Source organism: Polyodon spathula, chromosome 9 (genome assembly GCF_017654505.1).
Source record: "Polyodon spathula isolate WHYD16114869_AA chromosome 9, ASM1765450v1, whole genome shotgun sequence".
Lineage (NCBI taxonomy): Eukaryota > Metazoa > Chordata > Actinopteri > Acipenseriformes > Polyodontidae > Polyodon > Polyodon spathula.
Window position 1 is genome coordinate 19748464 of NC_054542.1, and position 25790 is coordinate 19774253.

General features: G+C 36.0%; 1 protein-coding gene across 5 annotated transcripts; it reads right to left on the reverse strand.

Annotated features, from left to right (window-relative positions):
• Positions 1 to 632: 632 nt before the first annotated feature.
• LOC121320478 (CCR4-NOT transcription complex subunit 11) lies at positions 633 to 24560 on the reverse strand. Of its 5 annotated transcripts, none has more exons than XM_041258828.1 (8): positions 23915 to 24559; positions 21289 to 21453; positions 16057 to 16209; positions 9593 to 9795; positions 8548 to 8750; positions 7140 to 7172; positions 4391 to 4487; positions 633 to 3018 (listed from the first exon to the last, which is right to left on the reverse strand). In XM_041258828.1, exons 1-8 carry the CDS (start codon positions 24231 to 24233, stop codon positions 2821 to 2823), a joined length of 1371 nt encoding a protein of 456 aa, XP_041114762.1. In that variant the 5' UTR covers positions 24234 to 24559; the 3' UTR covers positions 633 to 2820. The 5 variants fall into 5 exon arrangements, 4 of the variants coding, with proteins under 4 accessions (XP_041114762.1, XP_041114764.1, XP_041114763.1 ...); XR_005950857.1 differs by lacking the exon at positions 633 to 3018 and adding an exon at positions 5029 to 5126 and having other exon boundaries at positions 4403 to 4487; XM_041258830.1 differs by lacking the exon at positions 21289 to 21453 and having other exon boundaries at positions 23915 to 24560.
• Between the last annotated feature and the right edge of the window lie 1230 nt (positions 24561 to 25790).

Consider the following 25790-nt stretch of genomic DNA (forward strand, 5'->3'; position numbering starts at 1 on the left):
CTAGTACCATGTATGTGTCTGCATTAAAAGACACAATCCATTAATTTGTCTTTTTCAACAGAAACAAACCCTACAATTTTAAGATTCTTTGGATAACGTCTATAAATACAGTCGCAGACAAAAGTACTGGCACCCTACACTTAATATAATTCAATAAAACACATTAAATAAATGCATTTAGTGAACATCAGCCATTAATTAATGACAAAAGACCAAAATACAGAATTTCTAGTAGTTTAACAAACAATCTTTGTCAAAAAATACAAAATAAATTGTCATTTCAAATATTTGTACATGGCAAAAGTATTGGCACCTTTACATAGTCAGTAAAAACTGAATAAAACTAATTTTAAAATGTATTGTATTCATTGACTGAAAACCATTAGACCTACACAGTAATTAAGCTGCATTATAAAGTCAATAGCCAGAAAAATATTTTAGCAAAAAATCAGATGATGATCAAGAAGTTGGATTCACGTTTGAGAAAAGCACCCATAGGAGACTGCAATGTATACATGTAGAGCTCACTGCAAACCACTTTTAAAGAAAATTCATAAAACAAACCATCTTAAATAAGCCAAGAAATATGAAAAGCAATCTGTAGCATTCTAATACAAAATTCTCCACTCTGATGAGATTCAAATTTAACTTTTACTCAGAAAGGGACCATGCGATGTTTGGAGAGAAAAAAAGGAAAAGCCTTCAGTAGTTTGATCATGATTGAGGGTGTTTTAGCAAACACCTTGTTCAGAGCAAAATAAAGTAGTACTGGTATCTAGAAAAGAACACAACAGGAAGAGCTGGTTGGACGAGAAATAGTGGGCTCTGTGGATGATCTGTCTGATTAAGTTTGTGCTGTATTGCACATATCCTGGAATTTCAAGGAAAAATCATAGAATAATTAGGTTTAGTAATTAATTGTTTACTTTGATAGCAGTTCAGGGACTGGAGACATTCATATGATTGAAGACTGGATGAATGCAGCCATGTATCAAAACACTCTACATGGTGTGATGATACCATCTGCTCATGGGCTGATTGCCAGGCAGTTTATCTTTCAACACAACAACGACCCAAAGAATACATTTAAGTCAACTCAGGAGTTTTTGAAGAAAACTAAGATAAAAGCTCTGGAATGGCCTTCAAAAAAATCATCAAATCTCAATCCAATAGAAATGCTTTGGACTGACCTGAAAAAAGATGTAAGCATGCATAGTGTATCCAATCTACCTGAGCTGAAGGAAATAAGCAAGACAGAAATGGCCCATATTTGACCAAACAGATGCAACACACTGGTTATGAATTATAAACGTCCTAAAGCCGTAATAAAAGCAAAAGTGCCAATACCTTTGTCATGAACAAATATTTCAAATGAAATAAGTTGATTGGTTTTTTGATAAAGATTTGTTAATTACCAGAAACTGTGTATTTTGCTTTTTGTTATATTAAAAATCAGATAACGTTTACTAAATTCTTGTGCATAATATATTGTCTTGAATTATAGTATAAGTATAGAGTGCCAATACTTCTGTCTGCGACTGTGCATTACAATGTTAAAAAGCAAAAAATCAGTTGATTATTACTAAAAATGAATTACAGGCTATAATAGAAATTATATTTAGACATTACAAAAAATTCTAGTCACTACTTTATAAACAGAGCAACATATTCAGCTTTTATAAAATCAATACAATAGCAATCACTTATGCCCACAATCTCTTTTTATTGCCAGCTATCAAAGTAAACTATTCATTACTATATAGTACCTAATTATTCTATGCCTTTTCCTTGTAATTCCAGAATATGTGCAATAAATTACAAACCTAAAACAGATCATCCACTGAGCCCCAATATTTCTCATCGTGTTGTTCTCCAGCTCCTCGTTTCCTCTGAACAAGGTCTATGATTTTGAATAGCCTCTCCATGGAGACTATTTACTAAGTACTATTTTACTAGCATAAATTATAAGTTGTGTTGTACCTGCATTAACAACTAAGAAAAAATATTACGATCAATTTCTGAATTATCTGAAACATCAAATCTTTTATCCTGTGCGAGTTGGAAAAAGGTAGGCTTATACATGGTTAACTTTTATAGGCCTATGACTGCAGAGTTTACTGGACCATAAAAATGTCAAAACAGAATAAAAAACAATGACCTTTAGATTTCAAATTGTTCACGCAGAAATGGACAAGTAAAAAAAATACAAAGGCAAATAAAAACTAAAAACAAGAAATTAACTCAGTGAAATTCAGGTAGTTCCAACAAGTGAAAATGAAAACATCAAAATGTGTCAATGAAAATAAAAAAAAAAAATAATAATTAAAAACTAAATATCGGGCAGGTGATAATCTATCATGGTTTATCCATGCCATCAGGAGGCTCATGAAAATACAGCCTTATTAGACAGATGTGTGTATACACTGCTCCAAATCATACTCCACCTTTAAAAATGTTTCTCTCATTATCCAAATACAGCTAAAATAAGAAAGACTATCCCCAAAGTCACATTTAAAAATATAACCTACAATACAAGAAATGAAAAATGTTTGTACCTGCAGTAATAAACTATGTTTTAAAGTATATTAAATTAAAGTGAAAGAACAGGTAATGTTCATGAAAATAGCAACAGCATTTTATTTGTTTGAAACAAGAACTCAAGATACTGATTTCATCAGAATTTATCTCTGAACAGAAATAAATATCACTTTTGAGAATGCCACCCTGTAAAATGTGTACACAATGCATACAAAACAATAACAACAAGGTTCTAATTCATTTCAAAAGTTGAGTGCTTCATGAGTCCACAATTAATCTCCTCTATTTGCTGGGCTTGGCCTCGGAGGGGTTCTCTCCTGTGTCCAATGTTTTCAGCAATCGGAAAAGGCCAGCTGCCTCTCTTATCCGGCTGAACTCAATACAAAATGCCTGAACTTCAATAAACAAGTCCTGGACATTGATAATTTTATTCCGGATCAAAGACTGGAGGAAAACACAGACAAGGCGCACCAAACGATTCTGAAAGACACACACACAAAAAAAAAAAAAAGTGGGATTTTAATGATGAAGTTTGCAGGATTAACAATACATTATCCTGCAAGTCAGAAGCATTATATTGTAGAGTTTTACATATATGCATATAATTGTGCTAAAACTTTGATACCACATTCTGTAGTACAATGTATGGAAAGTCTGTTGGGCTGTCCATTGGTACGCAAGTTTCTAACACAAGTTTAGTTCACTACTACTAAAATGTTTAGTTATGCACTGATACTAAAAACTGAACACTGCTACTAATTTTTTCAGTATGTTGACCTACCCAAGATGAATTTAGTCTATGTTCTGGCATGTCAGGAGAGTTTACACAAGCATTTTTTTTAGGAATCATTATTATTCCAAGTAAAAGTTAACCAGAAGTAAAATTACCTGAAATCTATTCCACTCAGCATAACATCCTATATATTCATGTTGATTTCATGCAAAATACTTTAAATTTCAATCTTATTAGTTACTGGTGAATAAAAGAGATGGCTTGACAGTAGTGGCAGGCTGCACAAGTCACAAATGGGTCTCCTTGCTATAATATTTTTACCTGTTCAACTTCCTCAACAAGAGGATTAAATGAAAGGAAATGACTCTTGGAGTGGTGAACCACAACATTGTTGCTAGGCTCTCATACACAATGTGACTGCTTTATTGATCGGTCAGAGAAGTACATTTATTTTCATTGACTATGACGGGCAGAATCGATTACTTATACTAGGAACAAATGCTTTAAGGCACAACGCTGGAAGAAAAAAGCCTGCTGTAAATTTAACCTTAATTGTAGTTTGTACCACGTAAAAGTACTAAAAAAAACTGGTTTCATAAAACGACTAAAAATTCACTGAAAGATCATCCTAAAAAGCTTAAGTGCAGTGACTGCTTAAGATTTTTAAAAAACATCTACTTTGAGCATATTCCTCAATTGTCTTTTTTAAAAAAGTTAGATTGCATATATTGGCATTAGAGATTAGTTTACTGCTCTGCTATATTGAGTGGAGTTTCCTGTACTACAAAGTGGTCAGTAATATTGATTGCAAGTCATACTAAAAGTCAGCAGTTAAAGAGTTAACAGAGATGCTACAGCCCTCCCTACAGCTGTGGACTGTGAATATTCAAGTTCAGTACCGAGGCTTGTTACTAAGCCTGTGGTTGATGCCCAAAAACTCAGGCTTCAGATGGGCACATTTAATGCACAGGGAAAAACAAAACAAGACTTGCAAAAGTGGTGAAACTGTAGAAATCCATGATTCATCATATTGTACAGTGTTACTCATTACAAAAGACAAACTGAATGTTGTGTTTCTACTTTTCTTTTGTTTTTAGAATATCAAGAAAATAAGCTTACCTGCATGTACTTGTCTTTGATCTGCTCACAGGTGGAGATGCAATTGGAAATGTATAAATGGATGAATTCTGGAGGGAGATCTACTGCTGTTGTAAGCCTATTGTAAAAAAAAATAAATAATAATAATCTGTTACAAATACAAAGGTGACAGAAATGCTGGGTTGTAATGCACAGTAATTGCATATCACTGTAGGGGGACATCAGGGAGTCTTTTTATTCTTTTATACCTGTGCATCTGGTGAAGCAGCTAAATAAGAACATCACCTTATTCTGGATACACTGGCTTATGATAGTGACACCGGAAGTAGCGCCATAAGGCATTGTATACAACAAGGTGGCAGGAAACCATGCTACAGAAACAGCAGTATGTGGAATATTTTATGTATGAAAGTTCAGCGAGCATCCAGGAATAAAAAAACATCCTAACTTTCAAGGTTTTACCTATTAGATGCAACAAATACGCAATAACACAAGACTCAGAGATGTTAGTAATACTAGAAAAACTATTCTAATATGATGTGAAGGGCATTACTGCGATCACAGGTGAATAAAGATATGCATTTCCTTTGGGCTTGTTTTGTACTTACATGCTTGATTGTTATGAACTGTCTATGGAACAATTAGATTTTATTGCATACCGAATTCCTTGAAGGTGTTTGAAGCCGTGGCACAATTACATCATGATGTCAAAGATTCATAGCTCAGCTGGTATTTACTGCTGATTTGTCAAAATGACCTGCAAGGTTTAGAAACAATTTTAAAATACCGTAGTGCTAAGCAATGTGGAGCTTTTGGGTTCCTCTTCAGAGCTGAACAGGCAGCAGACTTCACTAGGAAGCAGAGCTCATTTTAATACAGCAAGTGGCTATTTGTGTCTCATTTTAAATTTAGTATTCTACAACCTGCCACTGTTAAACAGAGAACATTAAAACAATGAGAGGAAGTTTTACTTGTTTGTGTGACACATTATACATTTCCGAAGTAGTGTATACAAAAAGCTAGTGGAGTGCTATTAAAGTACTATTAGCGTTAACGGTAACAATAGCATTTACTTTCTGGTTGAGTTGTGCAGTTTAAAGATAGGAGTAGACACCGGCCTTTCAGAATTGAAACCACTAGTGTCAGTTCTCGATTATTTTTGCAGTTTCAAAAGGGCAAGTTTGACAAGTTTGCGATTTTAGTAAGAATTCACAGGTTCTTTCTTAGACTAGGTACCATAAGTACTTTTTGTAGAGGTTTAATACCACCATGACACATGCAGCTTCAATTGTATTCCAGCTGTTTAAGCCACTTAATTATAACACTTTGTAACTTAAGATGGCATGTGCTTGCACTGATGGCTTTAATTAATGAGAGAGAAGGTTTTAACCCTTCAACAAAGGCAAGGCTATTAAAGATGTTGCAAATCAAGTCATTCCATGAAAAGCCATGTTGTCTAAACAGATTATGGTTTTGCCATTTAAAGTTACCCCAATACCAGAAGTTGCCTGTCAAAATAGATTTTTATTCATAGAGTTATAAACCAGATGACACAAACTATATTCAGACAGTTACTGGAAGTTTAAATACTGTTTCTAATGCATTAGTACATTTAGATTGCAAATGAACAGACCCTCTCCCTAACTTTGTACATTTGAATTCATTCATATTAGTGAAAACGGATTAGAAATAATCTTAAATGTGAGTGTTACAGGTGAATAAACTGTCAAGTTATAAGGCATGTTTCAGGGTGGTATTAGTTAACATCACGTAGGAATTGAGATGACAAACGGAAACAATTAGACATCATAACATTCCAAAAAGAATGGGGCAATGCAGAACCCTCCCAGCCCTCGGTTCAGGCAGAGGAGGTCAAACCAGGCAGAAAAGGTCCTTACATGTTTTTTTTTTTTTTTGTTTTGTTTTTTTAATTCTTTCTCTTAAAAAGTACCACAACTGCCAGTCTAAACAGACAGTATGAAATAAGCAAAGCTTTAGGTCATCAATTAATAGATTGGAATTCAAAGTTTATTTTAGGTAGCTTGGATGCAAATGTGACAAAGTCATGGAATGTAGTGGCCTTCTGCCACACTTTACAGTAGACTGTTTAAAAAAAAAACATATCAAATGAAAGTGTCAACTGAATTTCTATACCACTCAATGGAAAGATATTCAGTAACTGAAGTTGAAAAGAATCGTTATCAGAAATTATTGCCCAGACATAGGTCTAATTGTAAAACTGTTTCTTGTTCTATTTTGTTGTTTTTTAAGGGTTCTACTTTGGTTAGTGGTTCCCAACCTTTTTCAATGTAGGGACCACCTTGGTGTTTGGTCTTTTCCCACAGACCACTTGCCACACATTTTTTTCAAAACAGCATTTTGAGAGTAATTTGTATGTGTATATGTATAGGTACATGTAGAAAGTAAAATATTTATATAATGTACCTAACTTATTGAGATTCCTGGGCTTGAATCTTCGCTACCAGGTCATCAAGGAATGTTGTCATTTTACGCATTGAAAGTTGATGGCAAAGTTCCTGTTTCTTTTGTTTAAAAAAGTAACTTGTTTCACATTCTGAATGCTTTGTAGATAAACGGATTCTCAATTTTGTAGGATTAAGAGTTTTGTTTGACAAAGTAAATGTAAATACCAGTGCTAGTCCCTGCAACCATTACCTCGTGTAGCAAATTAATCTATCCATTTCTAACAACTTATTGTATTCACTGAGTCACATGTACACTGAGTCAGATGTACATATAAAAAACACACCTGAATACGAAGAGGAGGTGTGTGGGAAGCAACCTGAAAAATGAAAACATTATTGGAGTGTGTACAGGATATTACATACCACTTCAAAGATGCCTTCATAATGTGTAACAGTTATTTAGTTAGTATTTGTTTTACACAGAAAGCGGTTTCAGTTAATGGTGGCTTTGAAGGCGATGCTTGGTATTGCATCAAAGGGAGCTGTAATATTAATTTATAAACACACCCGTAATAAAATAAAACAGATAAAAGAGGGGAAATGCAGACTACATGCATATCTTATAATTATATTTAATGTGGTTAACCCTTTAGGTTTTTCAGTAGGATGCTCCCCCAGGACTAGTTTATTTTGGCTGTAGTTGATTCTTCCTATAAAAATTCACTAAAACATTTTTTACAGTAGCATCTTGGAATTGGGGTCCCTTTTTTCAGAAAACTCTAGGGAACATTATAAAGTCCTTCACAAACCATACAAACTTCTCTTTTTTTCAACACAATTATAGAGTTCAAATTAAGACACAGCCAAAGATGATCTCAGTTACAAATAAACAAACAGCCCTGATACACTTACCTGCGCTGCCTGCATTTACTGATCACACCTTCTTTCACAGGACTCTCAAAGAAAACCCTAACTGTATCAATGTAATTTATATTGCTAATAACTTATGTATTTTTTTATAATTAAAACAAGATGTGGGGCTTGGTGTCTTAATGACTTTACAAGGTCTGCAAAACTACAAATGTTCTACATTTAACCCTAGTATGTGCCTTAATTTAAATTGCAAACCTGTTTATTCACATGTTTCAGGAGACAAGAATAGCATATACAAAAATGAAACACTCAATAATGCTTAACTTAGAAATACTAAAGGAAACTTAATAGATTCAACAACAAACATTTCAATTAAGTGTTTCAAAATGCCAAAAAGTTGTTCATTTAATGTATTATGTTTCTTTTAGTAGTTCTAAATGTATAAAAAGCCTCACATAAAGGATAAGTTATTAATTAGAAATAGACAGCTGCACATACAGTACTATAAGTGATACTGTCACATTCAATAAGGGCAAGAGATTGCGTCTCATTGACAGGTCTATCTATCAAACTGAGAATCGGAATCTGTACTTTTACTACTAGCAAGGACTTGCATTTCTGTAGGGTCTATAATAGGAATTTAATGAAATTCTTAGCCCCTGGACATCTATTTAGCTGTCAAAGCTTCCTTACCACACCCACATATTACATCTTAAATATCTGGATTATTAATCATCATTACATACCAGATGGGAGGGTGAGTTATTCAGCTATTGAATTATATGATTTTGCAATCTATTCGTGCAACCTAGTTACAACAAGTGAAGGCAGAGACAACACTGAGCACATCCCCATGGAGACTGAAAACAAAACACATACCTATTTACCACCTCCATGGAGTGGAGAGACATGTCCATATTTACAAGCACAGAGAAATACTCAGTGATCTGACTTGACTGCATCAGTTTCAGCAGCATCTCGATTGCAACCAACGGGTTGTTTTCTACCAGGTCAGGCAGTTTGGCCGGGGACAGTCCAATGTGATAAACCAGTTTAGGATCCTTTTCTAGTTCCCCAAGCAGCTGTAAAAGAACAACAAGCAATTTACATTATTTCAGGTATAAACTATTAGAAAATGCTGTAGCAGAGAGATACGAGATGCAATGGTACAGATGTCTGAATTCTAGAGCTGCAATAATTATTTGTACAATGCCAGTGCAGCTTCCACTTCCTGATTACTGATCCAACTGTGCTCACTGGGATATCCAAACACTTGGATATTATTTTGTACCCTTTCCCTAATCTATGCATTTGTATTACTTTATCTCTATCTTCTGTAGAATGCTCTTTGGTCTTCATTTTCCTTCAGATTCACAGCCTTACCAATGATCCTTCAACAGAGGGGTTTTTATCCAGAAAAGGAGACAGCAACTTTAATGGTTCACAGGTGGAGGCCAATGGTAAGGAAATTGTGTCCTCGTTAGGGCAATTTCTTTCATCGGTGCAAACTGGGAGTTTCCACAGCACAGGGGTTGAATACTTATGCAAGCAAGATATTTCAGTTTTTTATTTTTCTTAAAAATATTTCCCAACATAAAACCAATGTCACCTTACAATAATTGATTCAGCGTTTCAGTGTTTAAAAATAAAATATCAAACAGAACGAAATTTCAATGTACCATTTGTAATTCGGTAATATGAGAGAATTGGTCAGGGGTCTGAATACTTTTGCAAGGCACTGTATGTGTGTGTGTGTGTGTATATATATATATATATATATATATATATATATATATATATATATATATATATATATATATATATATATATATATATATATATATATATATATCTGTAAAGCTTATTTTGTTTTTGGATTCTATTGATTTTTGTTTGAATCCCCAATTCCCTATGTTCGACATACCTGCGTCTGCTGCTGTGCAGACAGTGGACTTTTGAAAGCCTTGGACATGATGCGCTTGATCTCCACGCCAGTGCTGTTCTTCACACACATAGAGCGGTCCCACTGGATGGTGTGGTCAGGCTCTGACGGGTTAAGCCAGGCCAACTCATCTTCGCACACGTGAAGTGGCGGGGCAGGCCGGATGAACTCTGGGCGAAAGTGACCTCCACAAAAGGAAAGATAACACGGAAAATGTTAAGAAAATAAACTGTTTTTCTGATGATCTTTTAGTTTCCAGGCTTTATTTTTCCATTCATCACACAACAGTCGAATCAAACTCTTCCTATTCCCTTCCTGTGTTACATGGAACACCAGTTTACTAAGTGGTGCTCTATTACTTTAATCATCTTATAAAATTGTGGCAGTAACAAGGATTGATTAGGAATAATACAGAAGCAATATATAAATAAATGCTTCTAGAGCTGAATCATTTGGAATATTTCACTTAGTTTCCTGAAACAGATAAGATACTCACTTCTGTTGAAAGGTGTCAAATCCCAGAGAATATTTTATTTTGTCCTATAAATGTATCCCCCACCTAATAACTGCAAATATTAGCAGAAATATTAGAATAACATTCAAAACCAAGTTATGGACCATTGAAATGGGAACATGAAGGGAATATGGATATAGTTGCTTTAATAATCACATGTGCAGGAATGTCAAAGTTTGCACATGTGCAATACACTATCAGAATACGCGATAGTCTCTTTTTTGGAAACTGAACTGTGAGGATTACACTGTGTATTTATTTTACACAATCCGTTTTGGCCCTACATTTCTCAACTGGTTAATATGACATAAGAAAAACTAAAAAAAAGTATACTTATGCAAGTATCTGCTGCACTGGTGGGCAGTGACTGAGCAGTCAAGATACTGTCTGGTTATGCTGAAGAGTGTCAAGCCAATTTGGTTTTAAGCTTTATGTGCACCTTGAAACATCACTGAAGAAAAACAGTTTTTTTTAGTCCGCAGCAAGATGTATGTAACTTCTTAATTATATAAAACAAAAACAAAAACACACACACACACATTTTTAGGAAACTGTGTTTGTTAAGTCTACAGCAGTTTCATGAATATCAAACTAATATAGGGAGAAAGATATCTGAATGTATCCTATCCAGTTTTACCTGTGTAGGGACCTGGCTTTCTCCACTACTGAAAACAGTTACCATTACATAGCAAGTCCTTATTGCATCAGAATGAAACACATCAGTTACTTCTTGCTAAGCTATCATTCCAATATAATAATTTACAAAGTGGACAGAAACAATGCTATCACATAGAAAGAACTGTTAAACAACAATTTAATAATCCGGTTAAAGCAGACAAAAATAAAAACAAGAGTAGATGATTAAAGCTAAATATTCTGAACACCTATTTCTACAAAATGAAAGAAGGACTTCCCTGTGAACAAGTCGTCTGGATGATTAGCTTTAGTTCAGTATGCAACAGCCAGTGTCTCAACCCTGAACAACAAATTCTTGCCACTGTATTGAGTGGAGTCCAATTTGCCTAGCAGGAAAGCCTTAAATTGCACCCACTAACTATCTGGTTTTTTTTTGGGGGGGGGGGCTGTTTAACAAACAACAGAGTAAAAGTACATGTGTGTGAGCATATGGTGTCATTAAACAAAGACAAGAGACTACTGGTGCCTCTATGATTAACTCACTATTAACAACACTACTGTCTGTCAGTCAATTTTCAGTCTGAATATCTTGCTCCATTGGTGGTCATGATAGAGAGAGGGATTCAATTTAAATAAACTTTTTGGAAATAAGCAAAGATTTTCCACGTGAGCATTATAAAAATAGTAAAATAATAATAACAATTTAAAACTCCATAGAAGAGCATTTTAACACAACATTATTTAAATTCAGTGTTCACGGAAACCAGAGTATTACCACTTTTAGTTAGAGAGAAGCAGCTCTGGTACATTTAAACATTTCTTAATTTGAATATCATGAAAACTGAAAAAAAGTATTATGGCAAATCGTTCCTTCACCGCTATAGTTTATGGAGGTCCTTATTTAGAGCACTACATTTGCAGTAATGCTGACACCTGGTGGCAACAAATGTGAACCGAATAGAGCCCACTCATTTAAATTGTCAATATCATTTCAGTGCTTTTTCAGATTTGTGACAGCTTCTTGTAGCTCTGATCTCTTCTGAAGTTGGTGGTGCAGTTTGTAGATGGCAGCTGACGTACCAGAGGTTATCTCATCATTACTTTCCAATTTGGTGATAATATACCCATCTAATGACTGAAACCATTACAGACTGTTCTACGAAATGCTGTTTCGGTGCATTTCCAAAGTTGAACAAGGTAACTCCATTGCTAATGTGATCACTTTAAAATTGGTATCACATTTTTAGTAGTGAACAATGGCATCTTACTGTATGCAAAAGGAAATTCAGAACAGACTGACACCAGCAAACCGTGCTTTCTAAATCTGAACATAATCGAAGTAATTTGCAACCTATTTCTCATATTGCCACTTGCGGCGTGGGGAGGTTGTAGACTTTGGCTGATGCATACAGTGCCGAGTTTATGAACCCCAATGATAATTATGGAAATTCCATAGTTTTACCTTGATAGCTTTTGTAGCGTCGGGGGTGGGGGGTGGTCATGATATTCTGGATATGAAATTAAGAGAACTGAAATATGCAGAGGGGAATCTTAAATTATTCTCTGTGTCTTCTTGGTCTGGTAACAAATTCCCCCACTGACAAAGAATGCTTTTAGAAAGGGTCGTAAACTAATTGCTGGACAAGTGTTCTATCTTTACCTACCAATGAATTATTATTATTCATTTAGGCACCAGCAGTATCTTGCAGAAGGCAACTTCCAGGCAGTTTTAAGTATGCCTTGATACTCAAAATAGTGACCAGACCGGGGGCGGAATAGCGGACCAATTGAGAGCAATGGGCTGTCTCTGAATGCGAACGACCAATGAAAAACACGCCATGTGGACTCTGGCACAGTCCAAAATAACCAAACTAACCAATCATAGGGTGGAGGTCAGGACAACAAAACCTGCCGCGCAAAATTCTAGTGCGGCTGGCTAATTGTGCTCTGGACAAACGAAAGGTGCTCGAGGAGTGTCCATCTGCTAGAAGTGGCTTGGAGCTCTGAAGAGCGAAATGGAAGCTACACTGCTCTGAAGAAAGTTTCTGAAGTCATGGGAGCACACATGCTCGAATTCACGGAAGACAAGGAAGAACCAATGTTCTGAATAATGGATAAAATCACCTTCTGAGGAAGGGCCCTGCCGCCTGTCCTACAAGAGACTGGATCAGTGACGGGATACTGCATTAATCGGAAAGCGGGTCTTTGTTTCCACATATCTGCAAAAAATGAACTGAAGCAAAGCCGTACAGAAGAATTACCACAAACTATATAATTTTTCAATTGCAACACATTAGCTGAACTGCGTTACATCTGATCAACGGAACTATTCCCAGTTGGAAAACTACCAACAACAACTAATTCTCCAAGAACAAATTGATCTCCATCATTTGAAAAGAACTATTTGTTTATTGCGAGCCTATGCAATACAATGCGTACAGCCAAGTGCTGTTTTTTCATTGGAACTTCGGATCGAGAGCTGCAGTATTCATCAACACAGATTGACTTCTACATATGGAAATCGATAAGTATTCAACATGTCTAATATTAAATACTTTATGACTCGAGAAAGTAACTGAAGCAAATGCTATCAAGTTAAGTGTATAAACTGTTCTAGGAATAGAATATAACTTCCTGTTTGAGAGTGTGTAAGAAATGCATTATGTTTGTTGAAATGTGCAACTCAGAGGAGTTGCCTCATAAATGCAGAGAATTTGATCATTGCCCCATTTCTGAGTTCATTTGAATATATAATCAACTGAGGTTGATAACATATTATTAGTTTGGTACATCACGTCTAAACTAAATTAACACAGTAAAATTTATTTGCTAAATTAGGTACTGGGATTCCGTTCTGGATTTGAAGTTAATTCTCGTACATATTGACATGAACGAGAAACGGGTATTGAAAATACTAATGCAAAGTAGACAATTTGTGTGACAATTTGTGTTCAATATTAGTATATTAACAATGTATGCTAATGATGTTATGGTCGTTGTAATCGTTTGGAATCAATGAACTATATATTACTATTCACGCATATCTCTAACCAATAGCCTTTCCTTTCTGTAATATTAGATGTGTTGTGCACCCCTTTTATTCTTAAATAAACTATTGTTTTATATTTCTGACACATTGTGTTGATGTCAATTGTTGTCAAGGGAATCAGAGTTCTACATGATATCACTGAACTATTATGGTATGTTTCAGTTATTAACATTTGGACATTCTTAACAGGGAGCCTAGAGACTCATTTATATATAAATAAATTGTATACCAAAGTCACTACACACCTTCTTGAATCAAAATTAAATATCCAATAGGGTTTATATTAACCAATTCCATGTCTTCTGAAACAAAATGATGTATGAATTAGACAAACAATGAGTAATTAAGATTCAGGATATGTGAAAAAGTAAGTGAACCCCTGGTTTTATCAGCTCAATTAAGGGGATAATTAGAATCAGGTGTTAATTAGGAAGATCTTCAGGGGTGAGCTTGGGAGGCCCAACTCTATATACAGATCAGAAACTTTGTGAGTTTTTTTTTTCTTCACCATACAGGTGTGTGGAAACACGTAATGCCACGAACAAAAGAAAGGACCTCAGAAAAACATTGATGCTCATCAGTCTAGAAAGGTTTACAAAACCATTTCTAAGGATTGGGGCTCCACCAATTCACTGTCAGACAGATAGTCTACCAATGGAGAAAGTTCAAGACCACAGTTACTCTACCCAGGAGTGGACGTCCTACCAAAAAATCTGTGGTCAAATATTCCAGTAAAAATTCCCATCCTTTTTTTGATCCCAGCTACGTCCAAAGACAACGCGTGTCTGCCCTCCACGTTAGTAAATATAGTTGGTGAACTGGATGTCATGAGCCAGCTCGATCGCCCAAAACAGCGCAACATCCAACAAGTTGATGCTCTCTCAGAACTGACCAAATAAAATTGCAAATTAACATATTGACTGTGTTTTATTAGTTTGCATCATTAATATTTGACAAAACAGTAAATCCAACGCAACTTAAAAGAAAGGAGGGAATCTCAGAGCACGAGACTCCTCAGATCGCTCCTGTCCAATCGAAACTGGCAGCTGAGGTAACCTTCAGAGTTACCAAGTCCACTTATAATAAGCAGAATTGGGCTTGTTTTTGAGAGTCGCTGGTTGGAACTTGCATAAACACCCATACTTTAACAATGGTTGCGCTTGTTTTGGGCTTGTTTTGAAAGGCAGTGTCGCTTTTTTTTTTCTCGTGAGACTTGGCAACACTGGTAACCTTCCGTCTGTCTCATAGCAGGCAGTGCCAATTTTGGGAACGAACTAATACTGCACTTCAGTCCGTTTCATCAGTATCCGCCACCTCCCTTTCAAGTGCCCACTACCCGTATTTGCCCAAGCGTGGTTTTGAATGTTTCATCAGCAGCTGTCAGTCGTCTGGACAGGTAGGGTTTCTAAGCCAGGGTAGTATACGCAGCATCGCCTGATCCCCTATATGGTGTATTGCTTGAAATATCTCCACTGGTTTTCAACCATGGTGATCTGCAATACCTGTTGGTCAGTTTAATTTTATACCTCTGAGTTTATTTTTAATTAATGAGTCGTAAGATACCTTAGTTGAAACAGTATTCACTACAAATGACATTTGAAAAACAATTTGGGGAAGAGTAGTAAAACACATTATTAACCAGCCAGGCACGAGGTATTTTGCTTTATTACAGCAGTTTAGATTCACTCATGTACCAGTTCTCTGCGCATGGAAACCACATTTTCACAAAAGTTCACTAGTAATCTACAAAAACAGCACAAGTACTTTACGCATAGCTAATTTACATATCAACCCCCACCTTTCCCATTCATTTGCATGGCGTCGGGTGAAAAGCCCGGTTTACTCGAGTAAAATACATTGAGTGAACGGAAACCCAAAAAAGCATTTTACACGAGACATCTCATGTAAATGTCTTGAGTTAAATAAAAAAAAATAAAAACTTGCATGGAAACCCTATGAATGACAGAGACAAGCAACTGCAGTGGGATAGCCTACTTACTATCCTTATTTACAGTATTCCAGCTTTTTCAGGCAAATGAAGAAATCTCTCTTTTTATATACTAACTCCATAGGTTTAATTATCATTAGTAACAACATTGTAAACAGAAATAGTTGTTCAGGTAAAATTGAGGTGTGCTCATAGAGCATCAAGGGTATGTTCTCATGACTTCTACCAGCACTGTGTCTGACTGTGCTATTGTCTATTTCATAAGTACTAAATCACAGGTAAATGTGCTAAATACTTACTTTCTATTGGTGGTCGTGGCTCACTAACTAAGGCTTCTGTAATCTGATTGGCTACGGAGCTGTCGAATCCAGAGTTGGAAGAATCTGGGTCGGGATCATTCAGAATACTGGGAAAGCTGGCCTTGCTTTGGGTTGGCAGCTCTGACTGACGTTCTGAAGAAAGAAATTTAAAAAAAACAAACAAACACATATTTATAACTTATATTTAGGGTCTGTGATGTTTAAATTCAAATAACACCACATTTTTTTAACTTTTTTTTTTTTTTTTAAATACAAAAACATTAATTATTCAAGTTTACACTATCGTACTCAACAAAAAAAGTCTTCACATTTTTTATATACTTCCATTACATGTGCTTATTAACAAAATGTCTTAAAGAGTGAAAACATTATCACTGGTGTGTCATAGAGTGACCCTAAAACCAGTCTTCCATTGGATAAAGTGTGATCCCTTTTTTTGAGTGAAAGGTGTATGCGGCAGACATAGATGGCTCTTAATTAGAAACAGTTTAATTTATTTGAAGCCTTCCCACGATTATGGGAATGGGAATGTAGAGATGGAAGTCCTGATAATAAGATTTAAGTTTTGCAGGTATCAGTCTTTCAAAGAAACACCTGTGGTTGCTTTGACAGACTCACGGAGAGCAGAAACTGACCCAAGATTGTGACAGCTACTGGAAGCAGGCTGATCTTAGGGATTCAAATTGAATATTTGTGAAACTGCATGTTTGTTAAAATGTTGTAATAACTGTGTTTTAAAGAATATAAAGTCAGCAGAAACACTAAACAAACTGTTAACACACTGTTCATACAAAAAGTGCTCTGTATTAACCTATAATGTTAGAGCATTCTATATTCCTTTTTATTCTAAGTGACAAATATTATTGTACCTTTGTAAGTGAGTAAAGGGAGTAAGGGAGCTAGGTTAGGGTCACACTGACCAAAAAACACATGTGAAATGAGCTAACCTTGTCTTTTTCTGAGCTATTGGTGCGAAGGTTTATAATTTTGAGGAGAAAAGCAGAAATGAGAATCTCATTTAATTAACTCAAATGTCACAGTCAAGTTTCTTATTTAGTCTTTAAGCTAAATATAGGTATTCTAATCTAGAACTGGAGAAAATAATTATTGGCAATTGAAGCTAGATCTACTGGTCAACAGTTTTACATCAAAGGTTTCTATGATTGATCTTTTTAAGAAAAACCTTTGGTACATGAAAGGGAGTATATAGTGAACTGTCTATGGCTTCATTAAATCACAGAAATTAATGAAGACCTGATAAAACAAGTGAGGGGGAGCAATAGCATAGGACCGAGTTTAGATTTAGTAAGAATGCCATACGTCTGGAAAAATGCTTACAGAAGAATCTTCTATTACTGATGAATGACCTTGGCAGAAAAGCAGGTGATCTGAAAATTGCCTGAACAGGATTTTTGTAAAAACAAAGAGGGAGTTTTAGTTTAAGCAGTGAATGGCTAATATGAGCTTGTTACATTTTGACTATGTTTTTGATAGCCTGGATTTAAGTGAAAATAATTTGATCTATAATTACAGACTTAGAAGTTTACTATGAACCTTCTACCAGCCTTTATCCAATATGACTTTGTTAATTGTTGAATCACCTCTATACATGAACTAAAGCCAACTTACTGCAGAGGATGTTTTTAATGTTGAAAAGGGAAATATATTTTTAACCCAGGGTTGGAATAATTAAACCAAAGTAGCTGTTATATATTAAATACATCTTTATACATGTATTCTTTACATACTTGCACTGTATTCACATGCATGCTGTGTTCAGGAACTCCCTGGTATCAAAAAAGAACAACATCAGTTCAAAAAGTTCAAAAGTTCATCTCACATATTTTGGAAATGTAGGGGAAGTGGATTATGGGATGATGGCCCTTTAGAAAGAGTTACTGGGTGTATTTACAAATGTTATTTATTTGAAGAACATGAGCTGTCAGGGCATATTAATGTTTAAGATTTAATTATGACTTCTGACGTAAAAAGCAAAGCAGAAACTCTATAAAAACTGAGGTAAAATCCCAGTTAAGGGTCACTCAACTTGTTAACTACAAGATGATGTGATCCATGCTCTGAACATCTCTGATCAAGCTGATTGCTGTTTGGATCTTACTTGGAAATCTTTGCCTTTGAAGATAGTTCCTGTCCTTATATTTTATTCTACACTTCCATATATATTTTGGAAGGTAAGAGCTATTTTAAATGTATATCTTTTATATTGATGCATTGCTATAAGGTATATGATTTATATCACTCTCTTAGACTAAAATATATTTGATGGTCTAGGATTTTAAGAACAAAACATGTTATAACCATAAACGTATTGAAGTATTACTACTATTATACCTGTTAAGGCACTGGACTTCCCAGATTGTCTGTCAGCTGGGATTCGACGTAGTCTGTAACTACTCAATCAATTTTTAAGCATTTAATAAACCGAAGGGGTATTAATACTACTCTGATTCTTTAAAACTTAAAACTGAATGAGTCTGTGTGAGTTTCTTGATTATTAAAATCAAGACACCTAGCTGTAGGTTAGTCCCCATTATTGGTCTAACTTGTTCCACTTGATCCAATTATCGGGATCATCTGTTTGGTGCACTGCAATCAGGATTAAGTTGGTACAGATTTGCAGGATTTTCTAGTCCACATTTTTCCTGGTTAAAGTATGAATAAATACATAAATAAAATAAATATGAATGAATGCAAACATGGTCATTTTTGCTAATGCATACATTCAAGCTGTGTTTGTTTGAATATTCTAATATTTTTCCCTTACATGATTGTGTTACACAATGTCGTTAAGTTTCACCATACTTGGATAGGTGGTTCTCTATACATTTTTACATATTGTGGGATGTATATATATACAATCAGACCAACTAACAGGCATCTCCTTATATTTTCAGATTCTCCCAAAAGCTGTATTAACCAGTGGGTGTGACTAGATATATGTAAAATATACAGTACCATAGTCACTGCCCCCAGTAATATTGTTATGTTCAACTTTTCAATTTTAACAGGTATAGGGTGTTGCCAGGTTCCCAGTCAATGGCTAAGATGCACAATCTGAAACAGGTACCAACTGTCTCCTAAATCTCTCTGTAGGAGACAAGGACATTCTCCTCAGAGGATGTGTTTAGTGCAGTTCTTACAGGATGGAGACACCTGTTGGAAAGCAGTAGAATGAACCAATGCACAATTCCTTGATAAAAGATGCACTGATCAATCTACACTTGGAATTGCTGATTGTCACAGACGCCCTTGCCAAATATTCTTATGATTCTTTGTATTAACGTTTTGAATGAATTGGCATTAGAATGGTAAACTTTTGTCTCAGCCAGTAATATCCCACATGATTTTGTAAATAAACTTCCCTGAAATGGAAAAGTCTATATAACAGACTCATCTGTTTTTTTTTTTTTTTTTTTTTTTTTTTTTTTTTTTTAAATTTGGTCATCTCCAATTTTTTACCACGGTTTTCTCCTCAACTTAGTGTGCCCAATTATTATCTGTATCCCCGGCTCACCGCTCACAACCCCCCGCCGACTCAGGGAACGGAGGCTGGAGCACGCGTCTTCCGAAACATGCTCCTGCCAGTCAGTCATTTTTTCGCACTGCGGATCCACAGCGAGGCCACCAGACCTACAGCGCCGGAGGACAACACAGATCTGGAGGTTCCACTGCAGAACCACTGGCGCCCTATCGGCCACCTGGGTCGCTGATGCGTGGTGAGCTGTGGATTCCCCTGCCAACCTAAGCCCTCCCTACTCGGGCAGCGCTCGGCCAGTTGTGCGCCACCCCCTAGGAACTCCCAGTGACGGTCGGCTGTGACATAGCCTGGACTCAAACCTGCAATCCCCAGGCTATAGGGCACATTCTGCAGTCCACGTGGAGCGCCTTTGTTGGATGCACCACTCGGGAGCCCCATCTCTATGTTCAATATACTGCATTTACTTTCAGTTATATAAAGACACAGCATGTGGTGTGGATTACAAACTAGAAAGGTCTGTTTCTGCCTTACAAATAAATTATAGGGTTGTCCCAACACATATTTGATTGTTGGCTATTTAAACTTTACTAACAAAGAGTAGGACACTAACTTTGAAACTTTGTTCCAAGAAAAGTTGACAGCAGCGTCCATAGAAACGCGCTCTCAGTGTCACTCAAAATAAATAACAGACGGGTGAGTGGGTTGGTTGGTTAAATTTGGATGTCTAAATAATAAACAGCCAGTGTAACAATTGGCATTTCAAATAATGTTAACCATTATAATAAACCAACACCTTACATGCACATAACTGTCACTAACCCAAAAACTGAACTTTGCAGTGCCATTAAAATAACAGGCATGCCTATTCCATCTGTGCCTGTGCTATTCTGTGTACATTTTATGATTGATAACAATGTGTTAACCGATAACATTACATCAAATATTAAAAGTCATCTTGATACACTGCAAGCCCAGTGCACGGACAATCCACTTACAGGAGTCTGAAAACTTTATCTTTATGTCCTCCTGAACGTCTCCCCTGAGTTTAAGAGTGTGCTTAGAGTATATCTATGTATGTGATTTTGTGTGTGTGTGTGTGTGTGTGTGTCTGTCTAGTATTATATATATATATATATATATATATATATATATATATATATATATATATATATATATATATATATTATATATATCTATATATATATATATAACATAATAGTGTATGTCTGCGAATCTGACAGGTGTCTGTTTTGATTGTCTTGAAAATTGTGTTTGTTTTTATGCTAGTATTCCAAATGCAATACTAGAGATAAACATCTGCATCCTGGAGTTGAAGGTCCGAATATACCTAGACTGTTGCGCTGAGTTAAAACTGCAGTATAGGAATCAGGAAGTTATAAGGTTCCAGGAACAACTTCATCTACAATGCTGAGCAGGTATTAGAAATGTCTGAATATCCAAATTTACCATATACCACATAAAAAACAAGCAAAGAGTAAAACAGCCTTCAAGACAAGAAGGGGGCAATGTTGCTAGTGCTAACGTTGCTGGATAGAGAAGTATGTAAGATGATGTCTAAAAACAGAAGTTTACGAGGACTGATAAAATAGTATGATGTGTGCGCAATGGATGGAGAAATATTCTCCAACACATAACAGCAATGTTGCCAAGGAGAGTTATTTTTTAAAGCCTTTGCTTTGAGAGACAGTCACCTGCCAAAGCTAGCTGAAGCCCACTTATATCCACAGACTGAGGCATGTTACCAACATCCATGCATGAGATCTGTCGAGGGGTTTTCTTGAAGAGCTCCCTAGGTGGAGCCAGCATGAGTTGGGAGAGGAAAAACTTTTCTGGCAATGTTATGGGAGGCAGAAAACCTGTAAAAGAAATTCAAAATCAGAGCTATTACTATCTTAAAGTAGCCTATGTAGTTTAACATGATCTAGAACCATAGTATGTAATAACAAAAAGAGAAAAACACTTCTGTACAGTAAGATGTTTATTACTTTTTTCAGCCCTCTTAGAATTCAATTCAATTGCATTTGATCTTTGAGTACTTAAAAAATTATGTTATATTTTAATATTTTTAAATAACTGGGAGAAGACTTATTACATTGTATCTAAATATATACTTTTTGTATAGTACAGAATTATAAAAGTGCAAATCTTTCTGATCCCAGATTGAATGTATGATGAGATTGTCTTTTAGAGTGATGTTTTAATTACTTCTGTCTGTTTATCGCCATCTTGCCAGGAAACCTGTAAAAACTACCTCAGACTCAGTGGGTCAGTTGCAGAGTACCAAACTGAGTCCACTTAAAGTGTCTAACTAGTGGATTAAGCAGGTTTAGTCCACTTCATTGGACTAAATTAGAACACCTTCAAATCCTGATTGCAGCGCACCAGAAGTTAATCATCAGAGGTAAATCATCTTTGTTTAGTCAGACTAAACAAATTCCAGTCCATGTTTTAACTATAAACACCTAACGGTCCATTATGACGCAATTAAACTCGATGTGCCTATGCAGCAGTGTCAGCAGCTTAAATGCCAGTAGAGTCAGATCCGCCAGTTTGAAATGTGCACAAAAAAGACATCACATTTATTTTTTACTTAAATATGTCTGATATAATAAAAATGAATATTTTACAGGGATCCCTTTATATATATATATTCACACAATTCCACAAATCGGATTAGCAAAGAAGGGTTTATACAGCTATAAATTTAGGATTGAGATCATTTAAAAACAAAAACTATATGAACATAATTTAGATATTTTATTCAACATCATGAAGTCCCCATTACCAGTCTAACTTGTTCCACTTGATACAATTACCGGGATCATCTGTTTGGTACGCTGTAATCAAGATTAAGTTAATACAGATTTGCAGGATATTCTAGCCCGCATTTAAGTCCACTTGAAGTGGACTCAATCACCGGTACGCTGCAATTGACCGAATGGTTTGATTTTTTTTCCTGGTTAAAGAATGAATAAATAAATACATACATACATAAATAAAAGAAATGTGAATACATGCAAACATGGTCATTTTTTCTAATGAACACATTTTAAGATGAGTTTTTTTTAATATTCTAATATTTTTCCCTCACATGATTGTGTTACACAATGTCGTTAAGTTTCACCATACTTGGATAGGTGGTTCTCTATACATTTTTACATATTGTGGGATGTATATATATACAATCAGACCAACTAACAGGCATCTCCTTATATTTTCAGATTCTCCCAAAAGCTGTATTAACCAGTGGGTGTGACTAGATATTTGTAAAATATACAGTACCATAGTCACTGCCCCCAGTAATATTGTTATGTTCAACTTTTCAATTTTAACAGGTATAGGGTGTTGCCAGGTTCCCAGTCAATGGCTAAGATGCACAATCAAACAGGTACTAACTGTCTCCTAAATCTCTCTGTAGGCGACAAGGACATTCTCTTCAGAGGATGTGTTTAGTGCAGTTCTTACAGGAGGGAGACACCCGTTGGAAAGCAGTAGAATGAACCAAAGCACAATTCCTTGATAAAAGATGCACTGATCAATCTACACTTGGAATTGCTGATTGTCACAGACGCCCTTGCCAAATATTCTTATGATTCTTTGTATTAACGTTTTGAATGAATTGGCACTAGAATGGTAAACTTTTGTCTCAGCCAGTAATATCTCACAATTTTGTAAATAAACGTCACTGAAATGGAAAAGTCTATATAACAGACCCTTCCTCTATGTTCATTATAGTGCATTTACTTTCAGTTACATAGACACAGCATGTAGTGTGGATTACAAACTAGAAAGGTCTGCTTCTCCCTTACAAATAAATTATACGGTTGCCCCAACAAATATTTGATTGTTGGATATTTAAACTTTACTAAAAAAGAGTAGAAAATTAACTTTGAAACTTTGTTACAAGAAAGGTTGACAGCAGCGTCCACAGAAACGCGCTATCAGTCTCACTCAAACAACTGGAGCGGCAACACGAACAGGTGGGTAAGTGGGTTGGTTGGCTGAATTTGGATGTCTAAATAATAAACAGCCAGTTGGCATTTCAAATAATGTTAAGCATTATAATAACCAAAACTTTACATGGACATAGCTGCCACTAAACCAAAAACTGAACTTTGCATCGCAACTAAAAAACAGGCACAGCGTATTCCATCTGTGCCTGTGCTACTCTATGTACTAACCCTGCAAATCGTTCTGATTGATATAACAGTGCGTTAACCGATAACATTACATCAACTACACCGCCCTGTATCTATGATTTCCAATGCCCCTGCTTTGTAGTAACACTGGGTACGTGAATGAAAAGCGTAGATTTACCGGAGAGCGGTTTCTCCTGCTCCTCTCCGATTGGCGCCGGGTTCAGGAGATGGGCAAAGACAGCGGCAAAGGGGTTTGCGGCGAGCGGTTCGGTTCGGTACATCTCCCACAGTAGGTACAGCGCGGTGAGGCGCTGCGGGGAGCTAGGTAGTAAATCGGGCTGCTGCAGGAGCATCACCAGCACTGAACCCACTCGGAAGTGTTCAGCTTTCCCAAAGTAATGGTGGAAGGCCGTGGAAAGGCCCTCGAAAGTGTTCGTGCAGGCCTCCTCAGAGATGATGCCCAGCAGATTGGAGAGCTCCTTCGGGGCCAGCGACATGTTCCTCAGGTGGACGGGGGTTTATCAAGGGAAAACAATCCAGAGATAATCCCGAAATACCCTCCAAACACGGGGTCTTGCTAACACCACATCACTCTTCTGTTCGGGTATATGAAACCAAACAACTCGGCTTCTCGGAGCTCCTGTCGTAAAAATAATTAGTCAGTTACTTAGTTGTGAACATAACAAAATGGAGTGTATTCTGCACACACCAATCTGTTTATATAGATAATATAATTCAGATTTTGAGACCGTGTCCAAAAGGACTGGATATTAACTACAACTTCAATCTGATTCTACCGGAACTGCTTTACCAGACTGATGTTTACGACGGGACGGGAGAACAATGCATCACGGGAAATGTAGTTTTTGGACCTTGTGATTCACCTTTTCATTTTCTAATAATTTTTCAAGTGCGAATGTTCTAATTAAAACATAATACATTGTTTAAATCATTATATACACTATAGATGTACATTAAAGATAAAAAAATTGTCATAATCTGTCGTATTTGTTAAGAAAATAATTCGAAATTGGCAGTTTGGTTGGCAGCAGCCTTTTAAACTCAAATTGACTCAATGGCATCAGCCTCTAGAGGGCACTACATCTCCTGGTTACACCGTGTAACAATTATTTGTTTTTATTTTTTTGTTCCTGGGTAGTAAGTGTTATTTCCTAATTGCTTATGCCTCAAAAGTATAGAAAATGGCTATTATTCCCCACAAACTTTGCTTTTGTGACCAGGACAGTGATATTTCAAAATATCACTATTTCCAATGGGAAAACGGGCAAATGTGTGTCTTTTCGTTCACATAAAGTCAGAAAAAAACAACATATGAATCCAAATTAACATGTATTTGTACTAAAGTAATACAAATATGACTACAAAAGATTTAGAAGTGAGTAGTTTTTTGAGATTTACGATTATACTGTGTTTATATATGTATTTACAGTATAATCGTAAATCTCGAAAAACTACTCACTTCTAAATCTTTTGTAGTCATTTTTGTAGCACTTTAGTATAAATATATGTTAATTTGGATTCATATGTTGTTTTTTTCTGACTCATTACTCAAGAAAGCCCATCTTGAATCCTGTTTGAAAAAAAAAAAAAAACACTCGAGATTCTGTAGCCATGTGGCAAAAAGTTTTGTGGTCTGATGAAACTAAAATATAGAACATTTTGTCCTAAATGCAAAGCGTTATTTGTGGCGCAAACCCAACACAGCACATCACCCAAAGAACACCATCCCTACTGTGAAGCGTGGTGGTGGCAGCATCATGTTATGGGGATGTTTCTCATCGGCAGGGATTGGGGCACTTGTCAGGATAGAAGGGAAAATGAATGGAGCAAAGTACAGAGGTCCTTGAGGAAAACCTGCTGCCCTCTGCAAGAAAGCTGAAACTGGGACCGAAGTTCAACTTTCAGCATGACAACGACCCAAAGCACACAGCCAAAGCTACACTGGAGTGACTAAGGAACAAAAAGGTAAATGTCCTTGAGTGTTCCAGTCAGAGCCCTGACCTAAATCCATTCGAAAATTTGTGGCATGACTT

What these genes read in the sequence shown, in the direction of transcription:
- LOC121320478 (XM_041258828.1), bottom strand. Translation starts at nt 24,233, where the DNA reads ATGTCGCTGGCCCCGAAGGAGCTCTCCAATCTGCTGGGCATCATCTCT. An exon ending in GCTTCAGCTAGCTTTGGCAG is followed by an intron (nt 16,210 to 21,288) that starts GTGACTGTCTCT and finishes TTCTTTCTTCAG; the next exon opens with AACGTCAGTCAGAGCTGCCA. An exon ending in TCAAAGACAAGTACATGCAG is followed by an intron (nt 3,019 to 4,390) that starts GTAAGCTTATTT and finishes TGTGTCTTTCAG; the next exon opens with AATCGTTTGGTGCGCCTTGT.